Source organism: Gavia stellata, chromosome 8 (genome assembly GCF_030936135.1).
Source record: "Gavia stellata isolate bGavSte3 chromosome 8, bGavSte3.hap2, whole genome shotgun sequence".
Taxonomy (NCBI): domain Eukaryota; kingdom Metazoa; phylum Chordata; class Aves; order Gaviiformes; family Gaviidae; genus Gavia; species Gavia stellata.
Genome location: NC_082601.1, coordinates 19,177,424 through 19,193,124, shown reverse-complemented (window position 1 = coordinate 19,193,124; position 15,701 = coordinate 19,177,424). Strand labels below are relative to the sequence as shown.

General features: G+C 37.1%; 1 protein-coding gene across 1 annotated transcript in view; it reads left to right on the top strand.

Annotated features, from left to right (window-relative positions):
- The window catches only part of PLA2R1 (phospholipase A2 receptor 1), a 44,360-nt gene that overhangs the window by 17,506 nt on the left and 11,153 nt on the right, over window positions 1-15,701 (top strand). Inside the window, exons 10-22 of the mRNA XM_059820349.1 lie at window positions 1,597-1,709; window positions 3,808-3,977; window positions 5,051-5,253; window positions 5,548-5,693; window positions 6,195-6,279; window positions 6,982-7,114; window positions 7,585-7,620; window positions 8,135-8,292; window positions 11,221-11,285; window positions 11,642-11,745; window positions 13,076-13,218; window positions 14,030-14,147; window positions 15,048-15,178. Coding sequence (XP_059676332.1) covers window positions 1,597-1,709; window positions 3,808-3,977; window positions 5,051-5,253; window positions 5,548-5,693; window positions 6,195-6,279; window positions 6,982-7,114; window positions 7,585-7,620; window positions 8,135-8,292; window positions 11,221-11,285; window positions 11,642-11,745; window positions 13,076-13,218; window positions 14,030-14,147; window positions 15,048-15,178 — 1,605 coding nt within the window. The remainder of the gene's footprint in view (window positions 1-1,596; window positions 1,710-3,807; window positions 3,978-5,050; window positions 5,254-5,547; window positions 5,694-6,194; window positions 6,280-6,981; window positions 7,115-7,584; window positions 7,621-8,134; window positions 8,293-11,220; window positions 11,286-11,641; window positions 11,746-13,075; window positions 13,219-14,029; window positions 14,148-15,047; window positions 15,179-15,701) is intronic.

The window sequence follows — 15,701 nt, the reverse complement described above, 5'->3', positions numbered from 1 at the left end:
GAGCCCTCGGCGCCTGCCGACGCGTTTTGCCCATGCAGAAGTCCCAGCTCATCGGTACAGAGGTAGGGAAGAGCTGCAACACAGTTTATTTTTGTTTGCAAAGCCAGCATCTGAGCAATGCACACGTGTTGTTCTCAGGTGAAACCATAGAAATTCATACTACAGCTCGTTTTGCTTCTGTGGTTTCGTGCCATACGAAGGGCTGTGCCCAGCCACCTTCCAAGCACTGAAGGGGGATGATAGTAAAAGGCAGCAGAGCTGTCAGCATCTAACACTCCTAACTAGAAGCTGAAATTTGCCTCCCCACATTCAGCAGGGCTGAAGGATGTGCATTATTTTGACTGCTGTCCTGAATAGGTCTGCAGCATCTTACGCATTTTATTGTACCTGAGGATGGAGAGCAGAAAAAGAGCTTATCAGTTTCCCCTTTTTTCTCCTTGTGCTGTTAACGTCACCATCAAGTGGTGTTCCATGGTGCCTGCCTGTTCCATGGTGCTGTGCTTGCTCTCTGTTGTGCTGCTTTGTGAGCTGCCCTGCAAGCAGCACCTCCCTCATGGAAGAGGCAAAGGCAGATCGGCTGGTTCTCCTGTCTGTGTGTGGCTTCAAGTTTAGACAGAGGTGGTTTATTATCTCTTTATTCTCTTGATTATCTGAAACATTCAAGCAGGATGACCAGGCAGGTACACCACCTGAACTCACACAGGCAGAATTCACACCGGTCCTGGTAGCATCTTCTGGACACCCAGAGGTGAATAATAAGAAATAAAAGACTAATAACAAGAAGAAAATGAGGCAGGCTGACCACTGACTCAGTGTTCTGACTCATCTGATAAACCACAAAAATGTGTCATTTTAATTCTGCATTATTAGAGTAGGATGATTGTTAATTTAAAATTTTTTTTAATTTATTTTTTATTTGGAAGATCTATCTGGAAAAGAGAAAGGGAGCTGAGAAAAGGTAAATAACTAGAGCACATTGCTGTATGAAAGGCCAGCAATTTCTGGAATAAATATTTCTGTTTACAGTTGAAGATGAAGGGCAGCTATAATCCTTTTTTATAACAACTTAACTGAATCTGACATGGCAGTGTTTACCCCGCACTTCAGGTATTAGATATCAGCAATGAGTTACCACAGGTGGAAACCAACAAGTGCCAAACCACTTCATGCCAAAGAGATGGCTGCCCGAGGGGCCTGGCACACCTGCCCAAAACTCAAGTCAGTAAAACAATATTCAAAGTTGAACTTGAAATTAATAATATAATTGAATTAATAATACAATTGAAACCGAAGTAGTATGCAGGGAGAGTGCCTTAACTGTTGCCCACGTTTTTGTTATACCCATTAAAGATGTTATCATGTGTGTGTGTATGTTAAGCTAGTTTTTGCACAATTTAAGGATTTAAACTTTACACTTTTGTTAAATTTAGCCATGTTTTCAGTGACCTCGAGGACAACTACTCTTGAACCACAGTAGAAAGGAAAAGGGCTATAGGGACATCAGTGATGATCAGACAGAAAGTACAAAAGGGGATCAAGTTTTTAATAACTATATAATAATTAATAATCTATAAAATAATGTTCATTTCTTTTAAGGGATGGGAAAGACATGGTGGATATTGTTACAAAATCGACAGTACCCCTCGAAGTTTTGAACATGCTTCCAGTGGTTATTTCTGCCCATCTGCACTTGTATCAGTAACAAACAGGTAGTTAATCCTATTAGACAGCGTGAAGATACCTCTAACAAGAGCTGTTCTAACTTTAGAAAGTGTTGCATGGCAAAAGATATTACCATTATGAAATAATATTTGCGTGAGAGGTGAGCATAATTACTAACATTGGCTAAAATCAAAGGTGCGCTTTGCTTTATTTTTTAATTGAAAATAAATTTAGTAAAAAACAATTGTTAGGCTAATAAACACTTACAGCAACATGCACACGTGAGCATGCAGGAATCTAAACAAAATGCTTTCTACAGAGGTATGTTAACATCTTTAAGAAACTTTATTAGTGTACTTGGAAACTATACTGAAAAATGAATACATATTTAACTTTTATAATCAAAATATATAAAATTTGAATCCAAATCAATTAATGTTTGATAAATGTTTCTATTTATGTATGCATTTTACGTGAGTTCTCAGCAAATAGGGGGAGAGAGTAAATGTTAGAAAGCATTTGAGGTCTGTCTTCCCTTGCTTTGTTCCTATTTACCTGTATTCCAGCTTCAGAAAAGGCTTTCTCCTCTGCAGATGTCCAGATGCTTGGGTCTTCTCTGATGTCTTTGTGATTTACCCTATATGTTGGATTCCCATTAAAGTTGATGACATAGTGATAAATATATTACATACATAAACTTCCATGTATTTACTGTAAAAAAAAAAAAAAACCCAAACAAACAAAAAAAAAGCTTAAGGAGGAACTCTCCACTCCCTTTAGGACAGGGGAAGTATTGTAACCACCAGCAATCAGATGAATGATAGCTAGAAATCTTAGGAAAACACAGGCTACTCCACATACGGATTTACATCAGCGGGAATTTTGCCTGCCACGTGGTTTCAGGGTTGTGCACAATGCATAGAGTGCTGACTGCAGTACGGCGGTAACCCTTACGGGGAGGATAAAGGACAAATTCTCGCAGCTGAGCATTTGCAGCTCAGATGTCACAGGGAGCTGAGGGCACACTGCACATCACTGGAAGCACGTCTTCTGTCTTTTTCTGCTTATTTCTTGTTATTTGATTTTTGCTGGGTGTAGCCATCACTGTTTGTTATGTTAGTTCCCAGTTCCAATGTTGGAGTGGCGAAGGAAGCTAGTTGTTAGTTTAGGGGTTTTTTTTAATTACTGCTGAGGTTTGTTGTTCTGGTGTGAAAAATGCAAAAACTTTTCAGTGTATTGATCCTAAAATATCCATTAAAAAGTAGGTTGTAGAGGAAAAAGAGTTGGTATTAAAAGTGGACATGCAGAGGAAATGAAAATTAAATAAAAGTTCTCAGTCACTCTCAGTGTAACAATACATTCGTTTTTTTAAATTCATGTCATCCTTACGCTATTTAGCCGTTCTTTTCACAATGTGTGAAACCAAGCAGTCATATAAGTATTTATCAAACTGGGAATTTACTTTTCTGTATATATTTTCATAGGAAGCTGATTAAATGTGCTCATAAACTGAAGCATTTTTGTATAATGCTATACCCATTATATCTGATTAATTACACTTAAGTGACAAATGGATTACTATATGCAACAATTATTACTTGCAAAAAGGTGTAAATTTCTCACATAACTTTAATGAAGTAATTAAAGAAGGAAAAAGTGATTCCTTCTGTAGTCAGATCAGCTAGTACTTTCAGTCCTTCAGCTCTGGTTTCTTAACACTGTTTTTTGTGTCCGGTTCCAATAGGATACTTTTGTGCAGAGGTTTTTCTTTTCTTTCTTCTGTAGCTTTTTCAGACCCCACTATCTTTTTTCCTTCCTACAAGGAGTTTCTTATTTTTATTTGTGCATCATTAATATGTTCTGTCTTTACGTCTTGTAGTTCAAGCACTGAGCTTATAAGATCTTAATCTACTGTTTCTTCTATGTGCCCAAATGCTGAAAAAAAAAAAAAAAAGGAAAAAATTGTGGTTTATGCTACAGACTTGTGCCTGAAGTTCCCCACAGCATTCTATAAAGAAAATTAAGTACCTCTTGTATATTTTTCTCTTCGCACATAATTTAAATCATTTCATGAGAGCTATTCACTGAAACACCAATTGACCTATTTTATTCTAATAAACTTCCTGTCTTGATTATTTTATTAAGGTTTGAACAAGCTTTTATCAACAGCATGATTCGTAGCGTGGTAAAGTCTGAGAGAACTTACTTTTGGATAGGCTTACAAGACCTTAACAACACGGGAGAATACTTTTGGCTAAGTACAGTGGGAAAGAATCGCTCCGTGAGCTACACAAACTGGAACAAGTACCAGCCACGTGAGTAACCTGCTGATAAAAAAAGAAATGGCTCGGAGAGGGCAGCGTGCTCTCTCCCCCTGCCACCAGCGGCTTAGCAGTGACTGAAGAGACCCTGTCCTTTCCTCCCTGCCTGCTCACAAGAGCAGAGAGATAAGCTTACTTTTTCTGGCGACTCTGTAACTTCCTACCACGGATTGAGCGAGATGAGTTGGCAGTTGTGGAGAAGCTGGAGCTTCCTTTCCCGCTTTCCACCCGGGTGCTGTTATCGTAGGCTCCCCAGTTGTGGCAGGATGCCTCACGTCGCTCTTCCCACCCTCCGGTGTGGTGGGAGGAAATGAACAGCCACGCTCTCCTTGCAGACACAGTTAATCCCTGAAGTTTTTCTTTTTCTGTGAGATGCTTTTCATGCATTTCTTGATGGCTTCCTTGAAAAGGCCATAAGGGCTTCCTGAGATTCCCAGCAAAAGGTCCCAGAGAAGTAATGAATTTTATACAGTAACAGTCACTGTTTTTAATTTGCATTTTACATGAAAAAAAGAGGGCAGAGATTGCCTTAGATACATTTCTGTCAAGAAGAACAGTGTGTGGAAGTTTCTTCTTCCTCTTCCCCTTTAGTTTGCTGATACTGGCTTTACTTGTTTGATTTTGTTTGTTTTATAGTAACCCAAAGGAAAACGTTCAAAGAAAACAAAAAACGGAAAAATGAACTAGTTGTTCAACCTTTGAAATGTAAAGCTCTTGGCAATACCTGAGAATAGAGACATAATAAAGACACTCCATTTCACTAATGGCTTCTCAGTTTTGGACTCTTTGCATTTATTGCTTTACTACTACAGTTTGCAAAAGTACTATTTTAAATTGCATTTCATCTCCTGCATTTTGTGAGAGGAACCCTTTGTCATGGTTCATGTTACAAGCTCAAGTCAGCCAAGACAGGCTTATAAACTGGTTGCTGACCAGAGAATTTGCTACTTTTGTAAGTTCATCGAGGTTTTATCCAGAACCTGATGCCAATAAAACAGTCACTCCACCAAAAATCCACAAAATTCAAATGCTTTATTCTGATACTCAACACTTATTCCCATGTCTAGGCCATTCTGGAGGATGTGTGGCTATGCGAGGGCAGCACCCCGTTGGTTATTGGGAGGTGAAAAGCTGTAAGAACTTCAAAGCAATGTCATTGTGCAAGCAAAAAATCAATTCTTACGAAGAACCTGAACTTACTTTTCAAAAACATTTGAGTTCCTGCTATTTTGGATGGGAGTCAGAAGCTAATCTGCTCAACTGCTACAAGGTATGTGACAAACTTGCTTTGAATGTTTCTGATTCTACATCAGCTTAGGGATACGTTGTTCCTAAAATATTTTTGATAAAGCATTATTTCCTTCACTCAACAAACAAAAATTAATTGGTATCATCTTTCACTGCATTTTAAAGTGAGTGAAAGTCTTAAGAATCAGAACTATACTTAGAATATGCATGGCTTTACTGTAGGAAAAACCGCGAATAGTATTTGATTTTTATGGGTTTCTGAAACAACTGCTCTCCAAAACCAACTGCATTTATGACAGTGTTTATTTTATTGCAGATATTTCACAATGAAAAAGTTCTGATGAGAAGAACATGGAATGAAGCAGAAGCATTATGCCAAGATTTTGGAGCACATCTTGCTAGTTTTAGCCATATCTATGAAGAGACATTTTTAAACAATTTATTATATACAATTTTTGATAGGTAAATATATTTTTTTAACACCAACAAGATTTACCTTAATCATACTAATATGTAAAAATAATCAACAATTTAGGTTCTTCCATCCTCTTTAGTAGTGGCTGAAGAAGCCTCTACTCTAACATGGACTTAGAAATGGGTGAAAAGAAGTGTATCAGCAACACTGCAATGTGATTCTTTTTGAAGATGATCTTTGTAGTAGATGTCGAGCAGCTGTTAACATCAAGGTGATATTCTTGTGAGTTCACATTCCCCATTGAAAGGAGGTTTGGGAATTTTAATCCTATTTTAAATGTTTTCATCTTTAAAAGTATAATTTAATATTTTAGTAGGAAAACCAGAGTTTATTTCAAGGATACTAAAAAGTTAAGAAACATATTACAGAATGATATATTGAATTCAAGAAGGAATGAATATGGGCATTTGCACTGTTTAAAAAATAATTTCTGAAATAACTAAGGAAAAAGTGCATGAGAAATGTTATTTTCTTTGTTTCCATCATAGGACAGAAGAAAGACAGTTCTGGATTGGATTTAATAAAAGAAACCCACTTTCTGGAGGGACATGGCAGTGGTCTGACAGAACACCTGTAACTATCTGTATACTACATATTTAAGTAACCTTTCAAGTCATATCTGAGTATCAGTTCACAAAAATAAGCCTTGTGAGCGAATGTTTCCCAGGAAAACTGTTTGGTTTTCATGTCCACATACTTCATTTAAAGTAATTGTTAAAATAAGATTAATAGTGCACTACCATTAAAATAGCAGCCTGTGCAAAAGGGCTGTGCAACTGCAAAAGGAATTTGGTGGGATTATAAAGTTTTGCAGATGCGTGCTTTCCTGCAAAGCATGTTGCATTTAGCCCAGGACCAGGCATATGCAGAGTGAACGTGTGTGTGTGTGTATATATGTGCACACACATACTTATGTATATACACATGCACACATGTTGGAAAACCTTGGAGCTGTGCTTGCATGCTTTATTTGTTCTATGACTGTTAGGTTCGTGCCTGCATCCAGAGCTAAGTCCTTTCTTTTTTAATACCACTTCTGATTTTGCATCCTTGAAGACGTTGGTGCCACATGCCGCATTAATGGTTGGCACCTAGGATTTAAACATCAAACAACTGAAGAAGGGTCAGTTTTTAAACTGTTATTGGTTTTCAGCCTTAAAGAACAGTGCTAGCTCTGCCATCGCTACTTATGTCATTTCCTTTTTCTCCATAATGAGATTTTTAAATGCTTCATCTTGGATTGTCAGTGAAAGATAATGAATGTGCTGTTTCCAGGTAGTATCTTCATTTTTGGAGAGCAAGTATATTGAAGATGACTCAAGAAACTGCGGTGTGTTCCAAGTAAATAGAACGGTCTTTCCAGCACACTGCAATGAAAAGCGTGAATGGATATGCAAAATACCAAAAGGTGAGATGTTAATTAACGTACATTGTCTATTATACCCATTACTTGCAATTCAGGAGAGACAAGGAGAAAAAATACCTAAAAGCCTACTTTTTAGCCACGTCTGGAGTTCTCCTCATTGGTCTTCTGCATGAAATCATGGCGAAGCTATATGTGGCCATTAGGGTTTGTTGGCCAGTTAACAGATCTAATATGTGCAGTCAGTTTAAAAATGGATAGCAATGATTAGCAGTTAGTTAGCAGGAGTTAATCAACAGTTCTTATTTATCAAGGTTACTAAAAATGTTGTTTAGTAAGTGTGGCAATTATTTTATTTTATTCCATGTTTAACTCCTTTTTTGTCCCTGAACGAGAATAGCAATATTCTTCATGATTTTGATTAAATCCTTACCATGTGGAGAAAGCCATTTCAGTGAAATATCTCTTTTCATTCTTAATCAGCAATGTTTTAATTTATTTATGTATTTTTGCAGGTGTTAAACCAAAGAATCCAGATTGGTACATAGCTGGTATGAAAACATTTTCTTTTTTCACACCTTGAAACATTATAACTTGGAAATACAATTTAAGCCATTGGTAAAAATAAAGTAACTGAAATGTTCAGAGTTAAAAAATTATGTTAAGGAACTCTGTAGGAACTTGTTGCTACGGATCAAAATCTGCCACTCTTTTGTTTAGGAACACTGAAACATCAGATACTACTTCGGTTAGATAAAGGGATGTTGCCAGTAATAAGCACAGGAGCTTGATAGCCTCTCCATCACATTAAAACTGCCTTTTTGCAAAGGCTGGGCAACTCTGGTAGTATTACTGCAGTATCACAGGATAGAATATTAAAAAAAAAAATTACTCATAGTGCATTTTTTTAAAATAAATTGATATGTTAAATATGGTTCTGCTGTTAGTTGTGGCACATTTGTCCTCTGACACATGGCTGAAGGTGGGCCATGGGGGTCACAAAGAATGAGACTTGAAATGAGTTTTTACCCCTGCGCACCGCTGACTCTTTTGCTTGTTTTCTAGAACTACCGTGGTCATATTATCAAGGAGCAGAATATCTTTTCCATGTCAGTCCTACAGACTGGGACACCTATGAGTTTGTCTGTGGCTGGCTTCGCAGTGGAATGGCAACAATAAATTCTTCTGGTGAACAAGCCTTTATTCAAGATAAAATTAAGAAGGTAACAAAAACTACCCCTTTGAAAAAAATAAACCCTCAGGCAGTAACTGGCTATTTTCCACTGCCTCTTTTGGAATATCTGGCTGCCTGTTGCTCCAGGTAGAATCCAAAAGACATTTTACTTCAGAAATAACTCTCTTGCTGTCTTAATTTCCCACATCCCTCCCCTGAAGCCCTATTTAGCTAAAGAAGTCAGTAACATTTCAATCTGCAGAATCATCTCTGCTAATGTGCAGGTCGGTCAGTCTGCCTCAAAAGACCCAAGAGGAGCAAAAACCAGCTTCCTATCCCAAAGTTATGAAAGTAATTAGGGGTAAAGAGAAAGGTTTGTTTCACGTAGCGTACATCCTTCCCTGCTTCTTCTTCCCACCCCTCCATGACCGAGGGGACCCGTCACGGTTCCTCAGGTGTTCACACAGCGGTTCTGCATCCACCGGGATGTCTCCTGATCCTGCTCAGTTTCACAGTTATGCTCTTTTCCCATTCAGTAACTTGCAGCTGGTTTTCAGGTAGCAATACCGAGGGACATTTCAGTGGGTATATTAGCATGAAGTGGGCAGTAAGTCCAGATGTGTGAAACAGTCTTCATAGTTTAAATCCTCGACATGATGATTTGAAAGGTTACTCTTGGGGAGAGCTGGCCAAGAATGAAGAATTACCAATTTCCCTGCACCTTAATTAAATCTAGAGCTCTAAACCAAAGAGGTGGGGGCTTATGACCTTGCAAAATAGATTACCTTTTCCTCTGTGTACACCACCTTGGGCAACATTCCTATGTGTCCACACATTTGCATGAAGTCTCCTGAATTAAAGCCCTTTGTGACTATGGATATTTATATGGGAAAAAAGACATCTGCCTCTAAATTCCCTCCTCTGGATGAAAGTAGAATTGTTGCAGAACCGCTCTGATGTAACAAACAGATTTGAAGCTGACAAATCGTTGGACTTGATGATCTTACAGGTCTTTTCCAACCTTAGTGATTCTGTGAAATAGCTGCAGAAGCAGATGAATCCCCAAGAAACAAAGTCTGTTTTCTTCTAGGTGTTCTTAGTAAAAGTGAAATAAGGAAAATACACATACACCAAAAAAAAAAGTAATCTGTCTGCCTTACTGAGGGCAAAATTCTACGGCTGTAATATAAAGGCATATCGTAGCGTAATCTTTAAAAGAACAACTAGTGCTGAGTAGAAATGCTCTCGACCTACACTAGCTTAGTTTTGCTTGCATTGTGTACAGCCTTCTCTGCTTTTAACTTACAACAGAAAGCCTAAGTAGAATTGTGTTGTATTAAGATGGGGTTTTTAAGTTTCCAAGTAATTATTGGTCATTTGTATCTGCTATTTAAGTAATTTTGTTTAAAAACATAATGAACTGGATTAAAACCAACAGTCCACGGCCGAAATAGCTTATAATGAAAGAGCAACATAACTGGCTAGGCTGTCTTCTTCCACATCTATCAGAGATTGTGTTGTGATGTAATTACTGCCTTACCTAAAACTGAATGTTTATGACTTAAAAAATTACATAACTTTAAAAAAATATGTATTTTTCCAACTTAAGAGCACTTAGAATGGTTAATCACAATGCTTCTTTAAAGTCATGTTTGCTTACAAGAGATCTTTTAAAAGCAGTTTTATCATTAAAATTAGTGGGTATAAGAGCAGTTTGTGAGCATTCTATGATGAAAAAGCCAAGTTTACTCCCTTGGCATTGGAAATCAGGTTAACTTCCTGGAAGTTTTGTCTCCGAATATAGCATATGCAGCTATTTTAAAGCCTACTGCCTTTGGCTAAGCTTTCCCAGTATAGCCAGGTGTGTCCCTAAGTGATTGTAACCAGTTTCCCGTGGAAGCAGGAGTAAGGATGGCAATTACCAAAATAATACTTGGCAGTCTGAATAGACTTTCCATGTGTCATTAGAAAACTTGGTTAAAATTTCTTAGCATGGAATTTGAAATCACTTTTTTCACTATTTCTTTAAGAACTGTAATGTGTAGGCAGAGTGCTGTGATTAGAAAACTAAACTCAGGGGCTACGCAATACCAAATCAGACAGCATTCCTGAGTCTTTGTCAGAAATATCTATTTTCTTCATTTGATATCGCTGTGTAAGCTGGTGAAATCCTAACTAAAACTCCAAGGACAGTGTGGCTGCCACAACACAGGCTGCACTTCAGTTCTTTCTGCAAAACAAAAAAATGCTGCTCAGAGACAGGGTGGCTTTTCCAGTGTCCTGCACATTAAAAACTTTTTTGTTGTTTTTGGCTCTGGCCCAAAGACCCCAAAACTGTGACTATTGAGTGGCTAACCCTGAAAGTGAAGCCTGTTCATAGTTTAAGGCAGAATCAAGTCAGCACAGCAATAATAAGTGGCTGTTTCAATTACATTATTTCTGTGACTTTTCCATAATACTTTGCCTTTTAGGAGTGGAGGTCTATACTCTTCCATCAGAACAACAATCAGTCTGGAAAGCATCTCTAGGAATCTCTTGTATGAGCTACATGAAGTCAGTAAATGTTCATAGACAACATTCTGGAAATATTAAGGACCAGCAGTATATTAATGCTAAAAGAAATATTTGCTATTGTCTATTTTTAGGAGGTGGGGAAAAACAAATTCTGACATAAGACTAAAGTCCTTTTCAAGTCGGATAGGCTGTAAATTCCTAAAATTGTAAACTTCTCATGTACAGAAGATACATCAGCAATCCAGTGGAAACTGGGGGCTCAATCGTGCTCTACTTACGTGAATAACCTTACGGAAGTGGCATAAATTAACATGGGCAGCATTTAGCACCTGTCCTTCCCATTGGAATCAGATGGAGGTGCTATTCATCTGAATACAAACAGAGCCTGATTTTAGGGGCTTGATAATGCTTTAATAAGAGGGCAACAGCAGTTAAACGTATGGCAAAACTTTTTTTTTTATAGCTATCGAATAGCGATGTTCACTGGTGGATTGGATTGCATGCAGAGAACCTCAGCGATGAATTTTGGTAAGAATACTTCTACATCAGCTGCTCTCTTTACAGGCTGCTGTTCAGTCTGATGGATTAAAATGGTTTGATGAGTGAGTGGGATATTCAAAAGACAACTTCAGTTCTCATGTAAATATCATTCAGAATATATTACCCTTAATTTATTTCCATTTTACAGTATTTCTTTTAAAAGGGGTATAGAAAGATACAAGCCAAAGACATGAATATCAACCTTGTGGTTGTCTGGTTTTTTAAAGCTTAGTTAATAAAGGGGCACCTTCTGCCCTGTGTCTGCTTACAAACACTTTTAATGGAGGTTGTATTTTTAGGTAAGGATAGGAAAAAGTGTAACTACACTCACCTTTTCCATGCAGCTGGAGAGATGAATCACCAGTAACATACCAGAACTGGAATGAAGGGAGAGAGAGAGATCCACAGAAACCAGGGAAAAGATGTGGCTTCATTTCATCACAAACAGGTTTTTCCTTTTGTTGCAAGAGTTGTGACTTGATTCTGTTGTTGGCCGAAGGCGTTATATTTTAATTGCTTTGAAGAAATGCAATCCATATTACATGGTCCTGTATTACATAGTGCTGTCACATCATTATAATTTGCATAACTGCTTTTATGGTTAAGAAGAGAATATGAAAATATCATGAAGATGCTCAGAGACTAGGTTGTAGGATTTAATAGTTCCAGAACTCTTAACATCAAAATAGAAACATTCCAGTGATAGTGAATCTTTAGTTTTACTTAACAATCTGTATTGTGGCACAGCAAAAATGTTAATGCGTTGCTGGTTTTCACAGTCAGTTTTCTCATAACCAAATGAGCCAGATGGACAAGCAATAATTTTTTCTACATTTATAAACTGTTTTTCTATCAGCACACTTTAAATACTCAGGTTTCTAGCTCGGTTTTGGTCCCATAGCCAATCTGCTGCAGGATTTTTGGGTACTGTGGTTTTGGTGCTAGCCTTTACATCATCACAGAGCTCTGTTTTGCTGCAGTAATAAAAAAAATTACAGTGCTGCTGATTCCAGTGATTTCTGTCATCTCACAGTCTCTGTTTTCTGAAGATCTGCAAGTCATAGTAAACTGTCAGGTTCCATGGAAAGAAAAACTATCCAGCTTTGTATTTGTGAGAAGGGCTGAAAAAAATGAATCCAGTTGCCCTCTTGTCATCTCAGCCTCAAAAGCCAAAACTGAAAAAATATAACCCCTTTTTTTCCTCACACATAATCTCAGGGGTTTGATTCATGACGTACGAGTGCTTGAGTTTGGCATTACTATAGTTAGTATTGGATAAAAGGAAGAGATGCCCACCCTCCCCCCTCAGCTGGCCAGCAGATGGGAGCTGGTCAACAACTTGAGTGCGCTGTGTTCCACTGAAAAATGTGTTTTCCTCCTAAGCAGGTCAGCATTTTATGTCAGTATCTGGATCTTGCCAAAAATTTTCAATGTAAGGAAGTCAAACTATTTTATCTGGAAGGCATCATTTCTATACCTCTCTTTTTTTTGCGTGACTAATATTTTTTTTAAATGCATGATGATATAGGCATATGTTATGTGAGCTAGTGTAGAGGAATTGGTTTAACTTAATAAAATCAGACTGGGAATAAAAGTATGAGCCCCGTGGACCATCAAATCCACTGTAATGCAATATGTCCAAATGTATTTGATGTAAAATCTTATCTCGCTGAACCACTAATGGATACCCTTCTTAACAATATCTAAGCTAGCTAAGACAAAAAACCTCTTTCCAATTCTCAAGCCAATATTGAATTGTGATTTTTCTTTTTACACAGGACTGTGGGGTGATGAAAACTGTACTGTCTCTCTTCCCTGTATTTGTAAACGTAAATTTCCATGGAAAATAGAGAAAGAGATTCCAAAAGACCAGAATCAACAAGGAATATGTCCCAAAGGCTGGTTGCACTTTGGATTCAAAGTAAAACATTTTTTCTGCTGTTTAATTATTCAAAATGCCTTCCATATTCATGACAGAAATTGGACTTCTTAAGGATTATTCAATATTTGAAGATTTTCTTCCTTTTTGAAAGCAGGGCCCTTAGGTTTGTAACTACTGACAGTGATACAAAGGTTTACAGCTATTAAGTAGCTTTGCACACAGGAGTTGTCTTAATAACGTGAAGTAAATGAATACTTATATATGCAAAAGCTAGCTAAGTGTGTTCGTGCTTTTGATGTAAAAAGTCTGTTCCAGCCTCTCTTTTCCAGTTATGACAATTCTAAGAGCCTTTTATGGTCTCAAAACAGATCTCTGACCCTTTGTTGTACTAAATGGTCCCTAACTGCTGTCATTCTCTGAAAGATGCTCTTTTAAATAAGGTTCATCAAAGATAATTATAAGCAAAAGTCTATTTGCAATTGGAGGTCGAAAGGCAATTATTTCATCAGGCATCTCTTAAATATATACATTCCGTAATAGCAACAAGCATTGAGGTGGCTGGATTTATCCCAGTGCTAAACTGCAGTGACCACAAGGATAAATTTAACCCAGATTGTGTGATTGTGTTTACCTTTAAACAACTGCTTTGAATGCAAGCCGGATCGCAGCGGAAAACTGATACCAACCATGTCGGAGAGGTCCACTGCAGGACAGAAACTAATGAAATACTTAGTTTTCAGTAACAGTGTGTGAAATGTTTTAGTGATCACTCTTAGTGATTGATAGTTTTTAAACTGGAGAAAAAACCAAACCAAACCAAATGAGGTTTGTTTTTTTTTTTTTGAAACAGTGCTTTTTGATACAAATTCCAAAGGACCCAGAGCATCTGAGAAGCTGGTACTCTGCACAAGAGTTCTGCAGTAGCTATGACGGGTCACTCGCTTCCCTCGAAGATGAACTGGAACAAGGTAGAGTACTGAAAATATTGTTACATAAACAAAACTTCGTCTTCGTTAGGATGCTGTAATAAAGTTTCATCTTGGATACAGATTTAGGAAAAAAAATAAATCCCTTGAATCGTACTCATGGTTCCATTGCTTTAAACAAATTAATGTTCCTCTTCCCCAGTTTCCCAAAATGTAAAGATTCAAATAGCCACTGAGATATATGACAGGGATATTTTGAGGAGGAATTATAATTTCTTTTGTGCTTACTACCATGTATTAAAAATAAAATAAAAAAAACCCATGGAACACCCATTTAAAAATTTGCTATGTAAAATTTCTATCTTATGAATGCAACATCACACTGTTTTTAAAGCAATCTCATTTTTGTCCTTTAATAGTACTTAAAAACTGATCTATAATAGAGCACATAAGCATAGGGCTAGGCTGGAACTGTCAGAGAAATAAATGCCAGTACATTCGGAAATATTTATAATCCCTATTCGTAAGAATCTGTGCTTGAATTTCATACATTCGTAAAACCACTTGTTTGGAGGTGGGAGGAATCTCACTGGCTATCTTTAGTTGAGAAAACTTATTTTCAACTACAACTGAGAAAAGCATATTCAGTGGGACAGTACCCTGAACTAATACTTCAGTTGTTCAAGCTGCTGTGAACATTTCTGGAAGACTTACTAGTTAATGGACTAGATCCTAACTCAACTGAATTTAACCAATTTAACTGAATTTATAGTTAGATGACACTGAAATGCTGCTCATGTTCGTTCTTTCTACTAACTATGTGATGTCATTGATTAGTAATTAAATTTTTCAGTGCTTTAGTATGTTGGAATAGACTTCATCTATCCCTGAATGGTTACCAGTTAATTACATTTTGTATTTTATTCATGTTTCATTTTCCAGCTTTCATAACAATGAATCTGTTTGGACGGAAAACCAGTGTTTGGATAGGTTTCCAGAGTGATGATTATGAAAAATGGGTGAATGAAAATCCTCCGATGTATTCCAACTGGTCTCCAGTTGAAGTAGTGGATGTGAGTATTTCCAGGGGGTTTCAGTGTAGTGAGAAGTCATTTTATCCATAGTAATCATGACTGCCACAAAGACAAGGCCTAACTTGTTAGAGCAACTTAGTCTTCTTTTAGTTTTTGAAACTTCAAACGACTGCGGGCACAGATTTATGGGCATAACTAGAGGTAGCAAAAAAGGCACTATCAAGACAGTTATTTACGTAATTTGTGGCTGTTGTCACATTCTCTTACAATTGCTTTTAAGCACCAAAGTTTGAATTACATGGTTAGTCTCATATGCTGTGTCTGAGCAAAGTTTAGGAATAAGATTATGAATTTTGTATTTTAATATATTTATATTTTTTTACACCAAGTTAGTCTATATTGGGCTTAGCATTTTAGTTTGTTCAGTGAAAGCTTGTGGCTTTTTTATTATGAGGTTATTGTTTCAAATTGTATTTATGGGAATTGTTCATTGTTCTACCTAAATATTTATAATATTGACTTTCAGGTAATTATTCTTCTAAATTTAATGTAATAATTACAC